Source organism: Solanum pennellii, chromosome 4 (assembly GCF_001406875.1).
Source record: "Solanum pennellii chromosome 4, SPENNV200".
NCBI classification, from domain to species: Eukaryota; Viridiplantae; Streptophyta; class Magnoliopsida; order Solanales; family Solanaceae; genus Solanum; species Solanum pennellii.
Window position 1 is genome coordinate 63996606 of NC_028640.1, and position 20392 is coordinate 64016997.

The 20392-nt window shown below is 31.7% G+C and overlaps 1 protein-coding gene across 1 annotated transcript; it reads right to left on the bottom strand.

Moving 5' to 3' along the window:
* Positions 1-10975: 10975 nt before the first annotated feature.
* On the bottom strand, positions 10976-14139 carry LOC107016374. Its single transcript, XM_015216860.2, has 2 exons — positions 12813-14139; positions 10976-11646 (listed from the first exon to the last, which is right to left on the bottom strand). Exons 1-2 carry the CDS (start codon positions 13209-13211, stop codon positions 11377-11379), a joined length of 669 nt encoding a protein of 222 aa, XP_015072346.1. The 5' UTR covers positions 13212-14139; the 3' UTR covers positions 10976-11376.
* Between the last annotated feature and the right edge of the window lie 6253 nt (positions 14140-20392).

Consider the following 20392-nt stretch of genomic DNA (forward strand, 5'->3'; position numbering starts at 1 on the left):
TTCCAAAGAAAACTTTTAGAACAATGTATGAGCATTATGAATTTTTGGTAATGTCCTTTGGTTTGACAAATGCACCTGAAGTGTTCATGGATCTTATGAATATAGTCTTCAAACCGTATTTAGATCTATTTGTCATCGTCTTCATTGATGACATACTGATTTATTCAAGGAATGAAGAAGATCATGCCAGTAACCTCAAGATTATTCTGCAGACTTTGAAGGATAAGGAGTTATATGCCAAGTTCTCCAAGTGTGAGCTTTGGCTTAAGTCTGTGGCATTCTTAGGCCACATTCTTTCTGGTGAAAGGAATAGAGTTGACACTCAGAAGATTGAAGCAGTTCAAAGTTGGCCTAGACCCACATCTCCAAAAGATATTAGGAGTTTCTTGGGCTTAGCTAGATGTTATAGGAGATTTGTTGAAGGAATCTCATTTATCTTTTCTCTTTTGACCAATCTAACCTTGAAGATGGTAAAGTTTCAATGGTCTGAAGCTTGTTAGAAAAGCTTTCAAGAGTTGAAAAAGATATTGACTACCGCCCCAATTTTGACCTTACAAGAGGTACTCAAGGTTTTGTGGTGTATTATGATGCATCAAAAGTTGGCTTGGGCTGTGTGTTGATGCAGAATGGCAAGGTTATAGCTTATACCTCTAGACAGTTGAAGATTCATGAGAGGAATTATCTAACTCATGCTTAGAATCGGTTGCAGTAGTGTTTGCTTTGAAGATATGGCGCCAGTACTTGTATGGGGTTCGTGTTGATATATTCACTGATCACAATAGCCTTCAATATGTGCTCACCCAGAAAGAACACAATCTCAGACAGAGGAGGTGGTTGGAATTACTCAAGGATTATGACATGAGTATTCCTTACCACCCAGGTAAGGCTAATGTGGTTGTTGATGCCTTAAGGAAGGTGTCCATGGGTAGTACCGCCATGTTGAAGAAGAACAGAGAGAGTTAGATAAGAATGTGCACATACCTTCACACTTGGGAGTCAGACTTATGGATTCTATAGAACGAGGAATAGTGGTGACCAATGGGGTTGAGTTATTATTCATAGGTGAAAGTGAATCAAGACCAAGAACTCATTTTGCTTGATTTGAAGGCAAGTGTTCATAAGCAAAGAGTGTTGACTTTTGAATAAGGGGAGATAGTGTGTTGAAGTACAAAGGCATATTATGTGTACCTAAGGTGGATGGACTCCAAGAGAGTATCTTGGAGGAGGCTCATAGCTCTAGATATTCCATTCATCCGGGTTCCACCAAGATGTACCGCGATTTGAGAGAGGTATATTGGTGGGAAGGCATGAAAAAAGATATTGCTGAGTTTGTTGCCAAATGCTCAAATTGTTAGCAAGTGAAAGTAGAGTACGAAAGGCCTGTAGGTTTAGCTCTGAATATAGAACTTCTGGAATGGAAGTGGGAGAGGATTAATATGGACTTCATCACAGGCTTGCGAAGATCTTGAAGGCAACATGATTCTATTTGGGTGATTATCGACTGAATGAAAAAGTCAGCCCATTTCTTGCTGGTAATGACTACCTATTTGACCAAGAATTATGCTAAGTTGTACCTTCAAGAAGTGGTAAGACTTCATGGAGTTCCGGTCTCCATTATTTCAGATAAAGGTGCACAATTCTAGAAATCTTTCTAGAAAGGTTTGGGTTCAAAGGTGAATTTGAGTACTGCTTTCAGCTTCTGACAGATGGACAAGTAGAGCGTACTATCCAGACCTTAGAAGATATGTCGAGATCTTGTGTGATCGACTTCAAGAGAAATTGGGATGATCACGTACCTCTCATTGAGTTCACTTATAACAACAGTTACCATTCGAGCATCCAAATGGCTCCTTATGAAGCTCTTTATCGGAGAAGATGCAAATCACTTACTTGGTGGTTCAAATTTGGTGAAGCAGGGTTGATAGGACCAAATATATTTCATCAAGCTATGGAGAAGGTGAAAGTGATTCAAGAAAGATTGAAGACAACACAAAGTCACCAAAAGTCCTACACTGATAATAGGAGAAGGCCATTAGAGTTTGAGGTAGATGATTGGGTGTATCTTAAGGTTTCAGCCATTAAGGGTGTTATGAGGTTTGGTAAGAAGGGGAAACTAAGTCCACGGTATATTGGACCTTATAGACTCTCCAAGAGAGTGGGCAATGTGGCTTAAGAGTTGGAGATCATTTGGTATTGGATCATTCGGTGTTGGATCCTTTAACCCACACCCCAACTTAATTCAATACAGAAAATTAGAGTATATTTGAATGAAAATCTTTAAGATCTTGATGAAAAGTTGTGAAGTTCTTGTTGATTGAATTGTAGTTGATTTCTAGTAGGTTAGATTCATGTTTCTGGACTGTTTTCGAGTCTAATCGATTGGGTAATGAGGTATTTAGGGATTCTAAGTATTTTGGTTGGGATCCATGGAAGTTTAGGAGGTTTAGAGATGAAAAATGGAGAATAAAAGTTGGAGGTCCCGTCAGATAGCCCATGGGGCGCCGCGCCTGCTAAAGCCCCTGAGCATAGGCTCTGTCTGACAGGCCCTGGCACGCTGTGCCAGCCAGAGCGCCCCAAACCTGGGTATGTCCGACATGCCCTGGCGCCCCGGGCCTCTCAGAGCGCATGGAGACCCCGTTCTTTCCTTATCTTCCCGTACTAGTTCTTAATTTATGTACCTATCAATCCTAGTTGATTCCAACACTCTAAAGTACATCTAAATATCATGAAATCTTCCAGAAACATGAGATCATGATCCTTGAATCCATAATCCAATTCTAGGAAAGTTAAGATCAAATTCAAGGAAGTTGAGAGTCAAGTCTAGAAGTTAAGAAGCAAGTCAAAGTAAGTTCCTAAAGCATTCAAGAGTCTTTAACAAATGTTTTAACTTTTTTTAAGATTCGAGTAAAGATTTGAGTTAAATTCTCAAATGTTATAAGGGAACTAAGTATTCCCTAAAAGTTAAGTTTCGAGTAAGCAAAGAACATAAAGTTGAGTTCATTTCTCAAGAGTTATAAGGGAACTAAGTAGTTCCTCAGAGTTTAAACTAAAATATTTTCAAACTTTTAAGAAAGCAAGGAAGCTAGACTTCCACAGAGCCTATGGTCCAAGAAAGCTTTTTAAAAGCTATGTTTTGGACACTAATCTCAAATCACAGAATCAGTATGCTTAAAAACATAAGAGCCAGTATACATAAATTTTGGAAGTAGTATTGGTTACCACTCTAAAGAGCTTATCTTTAGTATTGACTGTGTGATCACATAGAACATTAGATGAGAGCCTCTATTTCATTCACCCCCAATATGAAGTATGTCATCCTTTCATCCCCTTTATCTTAAATTACTAACTCAAGGTAGTTGAAACTATCACTTCTTGGGTAACGTAAGCGTCAAAATCCGCATACGCTTCACAGGACACACCACTAAATATTTACTCCAAGTCAACTTAATTTTAATTTGGTCCTGCTGAACTTGAAACCATTTGACTCTAGGGTTCGTGTCCAAATCTCAGCCTCGTGTTAATGTCCCTTTATATCTCATCAAGCAGTACAATATCATCATAAATAAATATGCGCTATGTCACCTTGTGAATGTATCGTGTTAGAACATCCATCGCCAATGAAAATAAGAATATACCCTTATTGTAATCCGTGAATTATTATTATATCCCCTCCATTTTAATTTTATTTTTTATTTTCCTTTTTTGTCCTTTTAAAAAAGAACGACTCTTTCTTTTTTCTTTGGCAACCCTTTAATTATGAATTTCGGTATGATATGATTACCATAAGATTAAAGAATATTTTATTACATTTGACATATATTTAATTTAAAATCAAGAGATTCAAAATTTTTCTTTACTTTCTTAAACAACATGCTAAGAGAAAAGAAAATAAATAAATTGAAACGGAGGGAGTAATAAGTAATACTTTTTTTAGAAAGTCTATTTTGTCGATTGTGTCTTAGTATTCTATATCAATTTATGAATCTTTTGTCAACCTATCGTCTTTTTTTGGTTTAAATGCAACTACGTGTTCTTATAGTTCTAATTTTCGATATCTATAATAAAAATATTTATTTACTAGGTTTCGGCTACTCTATACCACTATTTTATTTTTTGTCATATTCTTTATTATAGGATGTATACTACTTCTCTTTTTAGTTGTTCTGGTTTTTTCATTGTTTTTCCTTCATATATTGATGCATTTGAGACAAAGGTCTTTCAGAAAGCTCTCTACCTCTACGAGATAGTGGTAAGATTGTGTACACTCTACCCTCTACGAGATAGTAATAGTAGTAGTTGTTGTTGTAGTTGTCACCGTCGTTGTTGAGTAGTAATAGTTGTATTTGTCGTTGTCGCTGTTGTTGTTGTCATTGTTTTTGTTTTTGTTGTTGCACATAACTGGAATTGTTGAATTCATCTAAACATTAATATACTAATATAATAGAAATGCAATAATACATGAATTTCATATACCTTTTTTTTAATATCTTACTATTCAATTAAATTAGTATCTTATCGATGTTGGATTGACTAATTCTTTTTCTGGTAGGAAAAGGTTTAGGACTCTATAAATACAGGTATGTTCCTTCTAACTTAATCAGCATTCACAATGTAGTCTTAAAGGCTTTGAGAGTTTTTAGAGGGAGAATTTGTGGGTCACAAGCTTGATACGTTATCACTTGTGTGAACCTACCATGTATTCCGAGTGAATTTGTTGAGGTTGTTTCTCTCTGTATTTTGTACTCTCATATTTATAGTGGATTGCTCATCTCCTTTGTGGACGTAGGTCGATTGACCGAACCACGTTAAATCTTTGTGTCTTTTGGTATATTTCTCGTTGTCTTCTTACTCGTGGTCTTTCGAAGTTTGCTTTGCTAGCTTCCGTGTTACACCTACTTATTTTCGGTCCTAACAAGTGGTATCAGAGCCAGATTCAATGATGGAGTCAGGATTAGTGGTTCGATAATCGATACTTGAACCAGGTTAGAAGGAGGTGTTCATCTTGACGGGTGTAGTTATAGCCACAATCTTTTATGACAGTAATGAAGATTTTGTTGGAGAAATTATTTCAGAGAGGTTCTCTGTGTTGAGACATAAATTTTGCAAAGGATATTATGGAGAGAAGAAGCAAGTTGTTGAAAATTAAGTGAAGAAGGTGGACAAATTTATTTTGTCAGAAATTCAGGCCAACGGGGAGATTTGTTGGGTTTTATTTGCCCGAAATTTCTTACCATAAATAGGTTTTCCTTTTATGAAATGGTTTTGGATTGACTAATCCTTTTTCTGGTAGGAAAAGGTTTAGGACTCTATAAATACAGGTATGTTCCTTCTAACTTAATCAGCATTCACAATGTAGTCTTAAAGGATTTGAGAGTTTTTTTAGGGGAAGAATTTGTGGGTCACAAGCTTGATACGTTATCACTTGTGTGAACCTCCCATGTATTCCGAGTGAATTGGTTGAGGTTGTTTCTCTCTGTATTTTGTACTCTCATATTTATAGTGGATTGCTCATCTCCTTTGTGGACGTAGGTCGATTGACCGAACCACGTAAAATCTTTGTGTCTTTTGGTATATTTCTCGTTGTCTTCTTACTCGTGGTCTTTCGAGGTTTGCATTGCTAGCTTCCACGTTCACACCTGCTTATTTTCGGTCCTAACAATTTCCTCAACTAAACCAAAGAAAATATGATTAGATGCTCTTATCTAAACAAATTTCAAGTTCTCAAAGATCCTCTTTTGTTGTTTCGATTCTCACTAAGCACTCAACTATTTACATCAAATTTTAATTAAGTATAAATTTATATAAGAAAGTCACACTAAGGATCCTCGGCTCAAATAATTATTTTTTTAAAGGTTTTCTAAGTTATTTTCATTATTTATTTTTTGATTTTTACTTCAGCCCAAAGGTTTTGGGATAGCACAAAGATTAAAAGTAATCTTTTTGTGGAGTTTAAGGAAGTTTTTTTTTATAGTATTTAAGAAAGCTCTCTCACCGTTTGCGGTAGAGTTTTTAGTATTTATTATTTTTAATTTTGAATTGAAATTTTGAAGTATGAAATTATTTTGATATTAATATTTTTTGTTTGAAAAATATTTTTTAAATTAATTTATTTTTTTCTAATTTAAAGAAAATAATTTCTTTTCCATATCAAGAAAAATATTTTTTCAAAATTCTATTTTATTCTCTAATTTTTCTTTTAATCTATCCTACCTCGTACCCAACCCTTCCCGTTCAAAATATAAAAATTAAAAAGTTTAGATTTCCTTATTTTTTAATATTTCTAATTATGTCATCCCTTATCCGCCAACCCCACCCAGAACATCTCCGAAAAAAAAAGTTTTAAAAATAAAAAATATTTTAAATTTAACTTTTTATTCTTTTTACGCTCTCCCTTGTCCTACACCTTCAACAAAAAAGGAGATCTCCTAACAAAATAATTTCATACTTCAAAAGCGAATTAAAAAATAAAAAAAATTACTTATCACTCCATCGCAAAAACGAAAAATTTCTTTCTACAGAGAAGTAAACTTCCTTGAACTCCACAAAACCATTTCTTTAAAAGAAAATGTTTGTAACTGTACCAAAACCTTTGGGCTCAAGCAAGAATCAAAAAATAAACAATGGGAATAACTTACAAAACCCCAAAGATATAATTAAAAAAATAATTAAAAAATTAAGAAAAAAGTCCACATTCCTTGTTTCTAAAACCCATTGGAATATATTAAAACCAAACCAAAGTTTTGTCAAAAAAACCACTTAAATTATTAAAATAATACACATTGTATTCATGTGGCAACCTTATCCATTTCCCACTGTTTTAGTCTCCCCCTATTTATACATCCAAAATATCCTAACAATTTATTTCATTACACATCAAATTAAAAGTTGTCCAAATAAAATTTTACAAATTTAGTAGTATGGCTGATATTGCTATGTTGGTTGCAGAAGAGTATGAAAGGAGAGTAAAAAATTCAAGAAAATTCGGATCTGAAGAAGAGATTCAATTATTTTCTTATTTCTCAGAAATTTTAGCTCAAAAATTTGATGGGTATTCTTCAAAAATCAAGATGAGTTTTGGGGAAACCAAAAATATTGAGATGAAAACAGGGGATTTTGAGCCTAAAACTGAAGTGGGTCTTGCTGCCATTAATGGGGTTTTTTCTGCTTGACCAAAGAAGAAAAAATAGCACCTAATTTACTTTTTTTTTTAAACTTTACATAATTATGAAGAGAAAAAAGCAGTTGTAAATGTGTTATTTCTTTTTGGTTCTATAGATTGGTAACTATTTCAGCTGTTAATTCTGTTGTTTGTCCTTAATGTAATTATGCAATTTACAATCTTGAAAAGATGTTTCTGTTTCTCAGTTAATTCTTCATTTTATTTCATGTGACATTGTTTGATCAAATTTAAGATTTTGTTTTTAATTTTTGATTTGAAGTAATTTTTAAATAAATTTATATATATTTTAGTGGTTATAAATTATTTACTTAAAAATTAAAGAGAAATTTGAAGTTATTTAATTATTTTTAATTAGAAGGTAATTTGATTTTACTATAATAAAAATGATCATTAGCAATATTTAATTTTTAATTGCCATTAAAAATATATTTTTAGCGACAATTGTTACTTTTTGTATATATCTTCTTAAAGTTTTTAGGATATTAATTCTAATAAAATTTAATTAATATCAATAAAAAATTTTAATTTTTTTATTAATATTAATATTTAATATTATTAAAAATTATTTTCTATCATCATATTTTTAAAATGTTCACATGACTTATGAGCTGTAGCAAATTAATTAAAAGTGTTCGATAACGACAATTGTTGTCGAGCACTTTTTCCCCGATGCAGAATTATCATGTTCTTGGTATCTTTACAAATGAAAGTGACTACAATTTTAATATTCAATAAATAATTATTTTTTAAAATATCAAGTTCGATGATTATTTAATTAATAATTATTTTTTAAATATCATAATAAGATAAATATATTCAGAGTCTACATGTATATCTTCAAGCCAAGTTTATTTATTTAAGTGTTCAAAACTTCAATTTTCTACTTTAGCAACTCAGCATAATCCAATCCAACAAGTGAATTTAAGTACAAAATAGATACAAACTGAGGCCGAGGGGCCTAATTTAGTATATGTTTACACTCTTTTTCTATAGATTTTTTTTTTGAAATTTTACGTTTTGAATTTGTATTAATTATATATATTCTCCCTTTTATTCTTTACTATACACATTTTTCGTATATGACCCAAATGAATTCTTTTTCTAGATCTTTTTTCCTCTGAAAAATACTAAAGGAGAGGAATTACATTATGTATCTATGTATGGCTATAGTTATAATATATATAAGAGTAATAGATTTGAGGAGATACATATGTTTATTTATGTGTATTTATGTATTTGTATATATATATATATATATATATCAAAACTTGTTAGCTGACAACTGACATTTTTAGGGATATGTTTTTTGATTTTGTCTCAACTGACATCTATATTCTCAAATTTGGGATGAGTATAAGTAGATATTTTTAGTTTACATGACATCCTACATGACGATTTTATATCCTATATGATGTCCTAAGTCTAATTTCAATTTAAACAAGTTTAAGTGTCCGTTTCTGCATATTCAAAATTAGAAAGGATAGAAGTCAAATTTAAAGACATGTTTATGTATCATGTCTACGTGTAATAGTGTATCTACCATGTATCGGATGAGTGGACAATTTTTAACACAAGTGATACAAGAGCGAAAAAACACAAATAATACAAGGGTGAATGTTATAAGCGATACAAGAGTTTTAAAAATACAAATGATATAAAAGTACATGAATACATGTGATACAAGAATAAATGAATATAATGATACAAAAAGAGCAAGGGACGTGGAAATACAAAGTACAACCTAAATGTCATGTGAATATAACTAAACATAACTAATACAATCACTTGATACCTCAAAAAATATAATCAAACACAATTACATCTTTAACATTTTCAAAAAAATAAAAAATCACTTAAATAATTTATAACGTAACGTATAAGAAAAATGACAAAATGATCCTTTTTATTTGAGGGTAGGTTTAAAATTGACGAATAAATAAGCAGTTTTTAAAGCATAAAATTGTAGTTGAAGAACATATAAAAATAAAAATATTAATTTTTTAGTAAAAATTAAGATTACTGTATTCTATCTAGATGATAAATTTTCATAATTTTTGTGTTTCGAGGTATTATTTTTCAAACATTTTGAAGTCCGTTGATTTTTACTCTATTTTTTTTAATAATCGATAGATGTTCATTGATTTTGTTCCTCAACTATTTTTAAGTAATATATACTTTTATGATATAAGTTCTCACTAATTTTTTAAGGAAAATTTAATAGATCGAGTTCAATAAATATCTTTTACCGAAAACTAAAATATTAAGTTCTGACGAATTGAAATTCTCAACTCTATCATTAAGAATAATTTTTGTCATTTTCTCTACAAATATACAACATATGAGTGAAAATCAATTATACACTTAAATATTTCACAACCATTTGACATGTGTAATTTTAAATTAAGGAATTAGAATTTATCATAAAATTATATACTAAGTAAGATATAGGTGTTTCCAAGACACATTTTAAAATAGAGAAAATGATTAAAAGTTCCCCAATCTATACTCGAAATCCCAACTATACACTCCAGCTTCACGAGTGTCCCATTACCCACTTAAACTATATTTTTATCGATTTTCTATCCACCTAAGTACTGACCTGACATGGAAGGTGTTGTCACCGCCTCTAAGCGCGTTTGAAGCAAAATTTGACGAAAAATTTCCCCCTTCTCCAACGGTCATCTTCCCCACTTTTAAATACCCATTACTTCTTCTTCCCCCACCATTAATCCTTGTTTCTTTAGTAAAAAATTCACGAATTCCTCTCAAAATCAAGTAGGGTTTAGTTGTTAATGTTCATTTGTACTTCAAATCTTTAATTTAGGGTTTGTAATCTGATCTAATTTCTTATTTAGGTTTCTAATTAGAAGTTTAAATTTTCTCGAAATTCATCAAAATGGCAAATGAAAACTTGAATACGCTTTGTATGGATGAATCAGACCCAATGCTCAACGTTGCAGTGAAATGCAAACACGGAATTTTGCTGAATTTGCAAACTTCTTGGTCGAATTCAAATGCGGGAAGAAGATTTTGGTCTTGCCCATGCTATGTTGTATGTGTTTTTTCTCTTGTGTTTTTGTTATATTTTATTTTGACGATGCTAATGTACCTATTTGGATAATTTTCAGTCTAAAAATTACAAATTTTTTCGATGGAGGGACAAAGAAGAAGTGGATCCAAGATCAAGTTTTATCCTTTCAAGATTGGTGAATAAAATCAATGATTCGGAGCAAGAATTACGTATTAGACAGGTTCATACTGACAATTTAAGGAACTCTAATTTGTTATTGGAGAGGAGACTCAATAGAAGGTTCAATAGGAAAATAGTTTTCTGTATTATGATTTGTGTTGTTGTTGTATTCATCAGCAACCAGTAGTTAAAGTGCAGCACATTTGGAGTTCTTTTTGTGTTGTTGCTATGTTCATCAGCAACCAGTAGTTAAAGTGCAGCATATTTGGAGTTCTCTTTGATTTGTTATTGTTGTGTTTAAGTAAAATTGTCAATGTATGTGTGTCATTTTGTACGTCGAGATCTCTTGTATATATGATGTCAATTGAAGCTTCAATTAATATGCAACACTTGATCCGAAACACATAACTAACACAGCATATGTAAGCACACCTGAATAACGCCAATACATTTTGATAGACAACACAAAAACCATCTTAAAACACAATATAAACATTCATTCATAGGGGCCTTACATAAGGCAGATTTAACAAAATAACGCCTCACACAAGGATAAATTTACCAAAATAAATTCATGTCCATAAGGCCTCACATAAGGCAAAATCTACCAACAAAAATCGAAAATAGCAGGTCATTAACTTAAAAGTGCTTAAATACATCAATGTCACTACAATTTTCATGGCATCTTTGATTTTGAAGAAGTGTTATTTTGACTTGAACTACTTCCCATTGTTCTTTCTTTGCTTCTCTCTAAGCTCATGAAGTTTGCTTGTTGAGATTGCTTCTTTGCCATTCCATTTCAGCTTAGTTGTATTGCTTGGTGTATAACCAACGTCACCAGTTACATCAGATTATCTTGTTACTCTTGCTTGTCCAGTGGAGTAGATTTTACTACTTTGCATGCCAGGCTATAGTAAAATTAGGACTATATCAATATTTAAAATGTTTAACTAAACTAGGATTAAGCTGTTAACATAAATCAAAGACTCCATTCATGACTTTGAAGCTATTTGCAGCTTGGAACACATCCATTCCCATGACTCCTGGTCTTTTTCTCTGGAGATGTGTTTCCCCTGCCCCTACCCCTTCCTCTTTTAGTAGTACCAGCTATTGAAGATGATGCATGATAAGTAGGAGGAGCAGAAGAGGATGCAGGAAAATCAGTAGGTGCAGTAGGTAGGGGAGGTGCACTAGGTGCTACTGATGATGTTTTTTTAGGTCTTCCTCTTCCCCTTTTTACTGAAGGCTCACCTTCTGATGGTGTTGATGGTGTTTCCTATACATAAAAGAGAAAAAGTAAGTTATAAAGTAAGAAAAACTAAAAAAAGTTCAAATATTACCTTTGGTTTGGCTTTTCCCCTGCCTGAACCTGTTGATCCTGCCCTTGCTGATGTAGTAGGTGTTGGTGCACTTTTTCTTGTTGATGATCCAACACCTTCTCTTTGAGGACACCCTCTTTTGTTATGGCCTCTCACACCACATAAATTGCATGTCATTCAAGTCCAGTCCTAGGAAGTTTCCCTGATTTCTTAGTTTCTCCAACTTCTTTCCTTCTAGCCTTAGGTGGCCTATCAGGCATGTTTGTGATTTCTGGGGGCTCAACAGTGGGGTTAGCAGAAACTGGCCACATTTCCATGTTTGTGAGTGGTTCAATAATAGTGGCATAAGTTTTCAAGTGAATTTCCTTGCTGTAGCATATAGTCATAAAGAGACAACTTCTTAAAGTATAATACAGCTACAACATGTGCACATGGTATTCTCCTTACTGCCACACCCTACAACTACAGGTTCTCCTAGCAATATCCACTTTGTGTTGACAAAGCCCTTCTTTCACTTCAGACAAAGCCCTTCTTTCACTTCAAATTCAGCAGCTCCATTGAATTCAATGGTACATTCCATAAACCTACTAATGTTCTCCTCTAAAACCTTCAAAGACATTGGAGAGAAATGACACTTCCAAGTACTAGGAAACTCCCTTAAACTGCCTATTCTTGTCATCATCTTCACTCTTATTTCCTCAAGCATAGTAATGATGGTCTTGTGTCTAGCAGCCAAGATCCATAAATTAAAACACTCAGACATGTTGTTGTCTACATAGTCACACTTTACTTCAGTATTGAAGTAAACTTTGCACCAAAAATTAATGTTATAGTACATTAAGTTATCCATCATTAATTCTGAACCTAACAACTTCATCTTCTCTATGTTATACTTTTATTGAGACTCAAATGTACTCTTATCTATCTTCCAAAATTGTTGTCTTCTTTGAACACCCCTCTAATCCTTAGCCCAATTAGCTAATATGTGCCTAGCACACATTCTATGTTCACACTTAGGTTGTACATTCTAAATTGCTACTGACATTCCCCAGAATAGATGATGATTAGGTCACAATACAATTACATATAAAAATTGTAAATTACAAAATATAAGTTCACATACCTTTTGTATGTCTGTAATCAATGTGAGACCTTTACCATCTCCAAGTCCCAAATCATCCCTTATGCACTTCACAAACATGGTCCATGTGTGTTTGTTCTCCTTTTCCACTATTGCCCAAGCAAGTGGCAACATCTGACTGTTACCATCCCTGGCCACAACAACTAACAGTTGGACTTTACAAACCCCTTTAAGAAAACAACCATCTAAGCCTATGCACTTCCTACAATGTATCCATGCCTTCTTTAAAGCATCAAAACAAATGTAAAAACTCTGAAATATTGATTTGCCTTCTGTATCATGTTCATCAACTTTTACAACACAACTGCTCCCTGGATTGGTCCTCAACAATTCATCCTTGTAGTCAAGTATCCTTCCAAATTCCACATCATGATCACCCATTATATCTTTCACCACTTTAGCTCTTGCTCTTCTCACAGTAGTCCTGCCAACATGAAGTTTAAACTTTTTCCTAATCAACTCCTGCAACTTCAAGACTCTTATGTTTGGTTGCTCTGTTATTCTTACTCTAAAGGCTTCAGATAAAAACTTTGCATTGCACAAGTAATTTCTAGTTGTCTTGTTGCAAGTATATTTTGGTTTTTATCATGAAATTGTTTGTTGTCTTGTCAAGACATCCATACAAAAGCCATGGACAACCATCTTTGCATCTAACTCTAACTTTCTTTGGCTCATTCACCCACTTCTCCACTTGAACCCTTCTTCTAACTGTATATTTAGTTATTGCTTCTCTAAATTCTTTCACATCCTTAAACAACATACCCAACTGCCACACAACTTTCTTTGTTGTAGGATAATGAATGATTTTTTGAGGTTTTGAACTCCTCTTTCTTGACAACTTTACCCTTCTTTAGCTACTAGATTCATGTTCATTATCATTACAACACTCATCGTCCTCTAACTCAAAACTGCCCTCATCAGAACTTGCAAAGTAAGGCTCATCTCCTCCTAGCCTTCCTTTATGACTTACTTTACCGGTTCCAGTTTCATGAAAACCTAGATCTGGTCCAGCTTCACCTACTGGTACCTCTTCATTGTCAGCTACTACTCTTTCCCTTCTTTCCTCCTTTGAAAACTTCTCTTTTTAGCCATCAACTCTCTAACCTCCTCATGTACATCACTACCATACTCCTCCTCATCATCATCTGCAACTAATTCAGCTTCAGACTCAACACTGTCCTCAGTTGAATAATCAGAATCCAAAACTTCTTCTTCTGAGAAATCAGGTCCAGCAGAACCAACATCTATTTCATCATTAGTAGCACCATCTGCAGTAGCAGTATTGAAAGGAGGTGTGGTAGTGAAAGGTTGTGAGGTTGAAAAAGTAGCAGCAGGGTCTTCACTATTTAAATGGTCTTCACCTACCCCAAAGTTAAAGTTTTCACTTTCACTAGGCCTTGCATTAAAAGCGGCACAAGATTCTCCCATATCCACATGATCACCATATTCTATTAACATGGGCCCCACAATTGCCTCATTAACCAAATGCCTAACAAATACTTTCACTTCATCCCCATCTTCCAAGGAACACATCATGTCTAAAATATCCTTATCATTATCAACATCTACCAAAATGCCATAGCTAGGTGCTTTAATACTAAAGGTGCAAGTTGTACTATATCTCAATTCTCTAATATAGCCTTTCAACTCAAAATATGACATATTATCTACATCAACATTCAAAAATTCTGTAACTTTTCCACCATTATATATTGGTTCCACACTACTTAAATCTAACACACCACCATGGTACCACCTTAGAGTAACCAAAGTAAACCAACTCATCACTTACCTGAAGACAATTGAAAAAACAGATAATAAGAAGAACATAAATAGAACAGTCAATGAACATTGTACTAAGACGAGCAGAATACAAGATTACAGACTTAGACGAGAAAGGAAGAACCAAATTTTATAAAAAACGTGGTATAATCTAGTGTAAATGAACACCTAACACTATAATCATAAGCCACACATAAGTTTTCACACAATGATGCTTTTAACGAATCTAACAGAAAACCTAGGATAAATCACAAACTCGAAACTAAGGGATAAAGAACTAACCTTTTGATGATATCACTTGATAATGCAGAATCGTCTGATGTAAATGCTCTTACTTTTGATGACGCAGAATCTTTGATGATAACCAAAAGTGGAGAAGCAGATGAAAAGAGGGTTTTTGAAATTTTCTTGCTTCCTTTGTTTATCTTTCAGTTTGGGGAGAAAGGGGGGGGGGGAGCAAGAAAAGGGAGAAAAAGAAGAAACGAAAGTTTCTAGGTGTGGGTCCCAGCGCATGAAATCACGCAGCTTGACTTATTTGATTATGTGTTGAGGTTAGTACTTAGGTGGATAGAAAATAGATAAAAATATAGTTTAGGTGGGTAATATGACACCCGTGAAGTTGGAGTGTGTAGTTGGAATTTCGGGTATAGGTTGGGGGGCTTTTGATCATTTTCTCTTTAAAATAATACAAGTGTTCAAATTGTTATTTATTTAAATTTAAGCGTTTAAATTAGTAACTGTGTCAAGTTTGAGAGGCTAATTTAGATATTTAGCCAAATTTTATGAAAGAGAAGTTGTAAAACATGATTATTATTTTACGAGAGAAATATCGAAAATAGTTTTAAATTTAACATGAATTATTGATTTTATTTTTAAAACTACGGAAAAGGGCCTAAAATACCCTCGAAGTATTGAAAATGGTACAAAACTACCCTCCATCCACCTATTGGCTCCAAATTACCCTTTCTACCCACCTATTGGCTCAAAAATACCATTGTCATCCACCTTTGAGTTCAAAATTGACCATTTATATAACGGTTGCAAATTTAAACTATTTAAATAATTTTAAAAATATTTGGCACTCAACTATTGGATATAATTTAATTTATTAATATCATTTATAAATCAACCCACTACCCACCCATTACTAATCAAGCTCCACCCAATTAATATAGCATTTCTAATATCAAAATTGCCCTAAACACTATTAAAGCATGGCGATTACCGATTCCTGAAAATGACATTTAAAATTATTTGAGTCCGAATTGAAGCCCCAATTAAATTTAGGTTGAGCCGCTTATTTAGGAGGAAACTTCCAATAGGATTATGTTTCAAGCTTGAATTCGAAATTTATGATTAAAGGTAAAGAAGTAGCACCTCTCGAATTAATTCATGCACTTTTTTAAATATAATTTTATAAATATTTATTATTTGTTTTAAATATTAAAACTTTAATATATTATTTTTTAAAAAAATTACTTTTAAGTAACATCACATAATTGAGGCAAAGGAATAATTAAGATGAACATAGTAGACTTTTATGTTTATCGGTAATTTTTATTTAGACATTTGAATTATAATATGTGTTGATTGACGACTTGAATGTATGAGAATATACTTTTCTAGACATTTTCGCCTTAAATTTTTAAAAACATTCATTGGTAGTAATTTTCCCTTTTGTATTAATAATGGGACGAATTGATTAATTGGGTATAGTCTAATTAGTAATGGTTGGGTAGTAAAATGATTAAAAAATAATATTAATAAGTTAATTATAATAAATAGTTAAGCACCGTGTATTAAAAAATATTTAAATAGTTTAAATTTAAAATCGTTAAATAAGTGGCTAATTTTGAGCCCAAATGTGGATGAGAAGGGTGTTTTGGAGGCAATAGGTGGACGAGAAGAGTATTTTGGAGCCAATAGGTGGATGGAGGGTAATTTTGTACCATTTCTAATACTTCAAGGGTATTTTAGGCCCCTTTCCGTTTAAACTATACTCCAAACTTAAACTACATCCTTATAGTATCATTCTTAGCAGAAAACAACTTTGAAGTATTAAAAAGTGATCAATTTTCATCCTTCTATTTTTATTTATCAGAAACTAACAAATCTCACAAAAATCAAGTCATTCCTTTCTAATTATTATTCTTAGATACGCCAAAAATATTATCATGAACTTTTTTGATAATTAAGTTTAGCATTATGCAAAATCTTTTAAATTGACAGTTTTTCTTTTATTTTTATGTATTTGATATTAAAATATTATTAGTTGAAATATGTATCTTCTCAATTGAATATGCTAGAAGTAACGTTTATTGGCGACTTCCACTTCTAATAATGTAGAAAGAAACTCAAATGCGAGTCATAATCAATATTTTGATCACTTCAATATCAAATTGGCCCAAAATTTTAAGAATCTAAATACAGTTTAACTATGAAAAAGGTAAAGATAATTAAGCTCCACTTTTTTCCATAATGAGAAAAAGAGTAGATCATGTACCCTCCACCTTTCAAACATTTTTTTTATTTCCGTAAGCAATAACGTCTAAGATTTTAAATATTTTTTTCAAGAACTTCATAAAACAAGTAATGAAAATATGTAGGAAAACTTTTGTTGATAGCAACGTGAACTGCTCATGTTTTTGTAGGATCCTTTAGTTTTTTGATGATATCTAACATAAGGATGAAAACTACTCACTTTTAAATATTTGAAGGATGTTTTCTGCTAAGAATGAAACGTTAAGAATGTAACTTAAGTTTGGGGTATAGTTAAATAATGTTTTTGACCAAAAACTTATCAAACTTAAGTACGCCCCTAATATTATAACAGAAGAGAAATATTCTTTTAAAATCTCGCCAAATTTACGGATGGTTTCAATACTTTTCTTTTGTTTTTTATCGAAGGTGTATTGGGTTCTAAGTTTATTTAATTATATATGGATAATGCACAAGTACCCCCTCAACCTATGCCCGAATCTCAAAAACACATTTATGCTATACTAAGGTCCTATTACCCCCTGAACTTATTTTATTAATAATTTTCTACCCCTTTTCGACCTACGTAGCATTATCTTGTGAGCCCAACGCTGGTTGACTTTTTTTTTCAAGCTAGTGTCACGTAGGCTGAAAAGGATTAGAAAATTACTTATAAAATAAGTTTGGAGAATTCTCTAAAATTTTAGACATAAATTGAAAGAATGCTTATACATTTTTCCGATTATACATACATACATATGTTTTTAATATTGTCAATAATTTGGATATAAAATAATAAATTTAGGAGTACTTTTCTCTTATTCTCTTATTTTAAAAGTTGCCAGCTGTTTGTCACATGTAGTAGATGAACACGTCACTAAATATGTTTTTTCTAGTAGAAGTTTTTGTTTATGGAATTTCCAAATAATTAAAGTGCTAAATTATATGGCTTGATGTGATAGATGTCTTCTTATGTTACTTGAAATGTTCTTCATATCCAGACCAATAATTTAAATTTGTTGGAACAATTAAGGCATTATCAATTATATTTCATATTCTTTTAAGGAAAAACACATACCAATAAGTAATCAATGATATTTGAAAATTTTTTTTTATCTATGATGGTTTATGATTTAATTTTAACTTTATTTTCAACTGTAACTTCAAAACTTTCAAATAAAATATAAAATACTCGTTACAATATATGAATTTAATCTATGATGTTATATGACTTAATTTTAAAATTTTACCCCTTTAAAGAAAAATTAATTGTCTATTTAAGATGAATTGATTAAGTTGGATGAATTTGCTAGTTCTAGAAAATTAAGTTGTAAACATCTTACAAAACTACATTTAAATTTTAACCATTTTTACAAAGTACTAATTAAACCTAACTAACTCTAACTTCAATTTTAAGAATGTCAAATAAAATGTCTTCTTTTCTTTTTTCTTGGCTAAATGCCCTTAAAGAATATTAATGGAAAGGACAAAAATTGGTGGTAGAAAAAGTTCTTACGTACTCTAACTAACATATTTACTTTTGTAAAAATCATTCAAATAATTTATAACGTAAAAATATGAGGAAAATGGTTAAAAATTGATGTATAAACAGTTCATTTTTAAAAATGTAAAATTACGGCTGAAAAAAATAAGAAAAGTGATTTTTACATAATTTTTTTCAATTAAAGTTTAATTCCATGATTTCCAATAAATTTAACCAATAGTATTCGATAAATATTTTTATGAAAATAAAAAATATTAAATTGTAATAAATTTAAATAATCAGAACGGTTAGATACATAAAAGATTCTTTTTATAAACTTATGAGTTTTGACTAACTCAAAGAACTAATCAAATTAGGTACAGTTTATATAATTATTTATATAAATAATACAATTTTTTGATAAAATGTTCGACTGATTATCCATTACTATAGGTCACTATATCGCTTTTTGCAGGACACACTTATGAAAATTATGTTAATTGTAATTGTTAAAATGTTGTTGTTGAGCTGTGAGCTATGTTAATTGTGAACTATTAAATTGAATTGATTTTATGCGGGTGATAATTGTGCTTGATGAATATTAAGTTGGTTGTTGAAGATATGTAATTGTTAGAGTGTTGTTGAGTTGTGAGCTATGTTAATTATGAACTATAATTAGCTTGAGATGGTTTTATGCAGCTGATAGTTGTGCTTGATAAATATTGAGTTGGTTGTTGAGGATATGTAATTGTTAGTGTGTTATTATTAAGCTATGTGCTATATAAATTGTGAACTGTTAGGTTGAACTGATTTTATGCAGATTGTAGTTGTGGAGGTTCGATTGGGGTGTAAGGAGTACCCGTATTTTATTCCCTTAACTTGTATTTTAGAAGTTTACTTGTTGTGTATCCTGTGATTTGGTATTTAATTTACTCTTGTCTGAGGCTTTCTGTGGAGATTTGTGAGATACTTGTTTGTTATCTTAGTATACCTTCTATTTCTATTTATGATCTTCGTCTATTCTAGAAACAAGATCATTTGAGACTTCTGTTTTTCTTTTGAATCAATTATAATATTTTAGAGGTTTATACACGTGACAATCAGATTTTAAATCTATTTTTAAATTAATTATAAAATTTTCGTATTTTATTATAATAATTGAGTTTTAGATTAATTTATCTTAATGAAATAAGATGAGTGTCATCATATCCAATTTTTGAATCATGACATACAAATTCTCATTTTTCAAATGGTTATTAATCTAATTTAAGTGCTTAATTTACCAAGTTTGCGAGGCTATTTTAGATATTTAGCCAAATTGTACAAGTGTATTAAAAGTTTGCAAGCTGTTTGTCATAAGTATTAGATGAGGACACGTAAGTCTATATATTTTTCTAGGTCAAATACATAAACAAATCCCTAAACTTGTTGAGTTTTTTCCCTTAAGTACCTCAACTACGTCATTTTTCAATTGAATCATTGAATCACCCATAATTTGTATCTTTAAAACACTGTTGGTTGATTTTGATCAGCTTTTCTATTGTAAATGTCTTCAATTGTGTTAGAATTGTAATAATTTTGATTGAAGGAATGAAGACAAACCGTGTTAGTCTCATTTGTTTTCTAATGTGTTCAAATGACAACATAATTATTCTCAAATATTTTCACTATCAATTGGACTAATGATTTATGGAACAACATATGTATCCTCTATCAATATCCCTCACAAATCTGGTTCCACATCAGACAACGGTGTTTGTTTAAACGGAACAAATTATGGGAGTTCAATGATTCAATAGGAAAATGACGTAGTTGAGGT

Bases quoted from the DNA above. Each gene is read 5' to 3' on its own strand.
- LOC107016374 (XM_015216860.2), bottom strand. From the start codon at position 13,211: ATGGGTGATCATGATGTGGAATTTGGAAGGATACTTGACTACAAGGAT. The intron at 11,647-12,812 runs GTATGTGAACTT...TTTTATGTATAG, and splicing joins TGATTACAGACATACAAAAG to GAAACACCATCAACACCATC.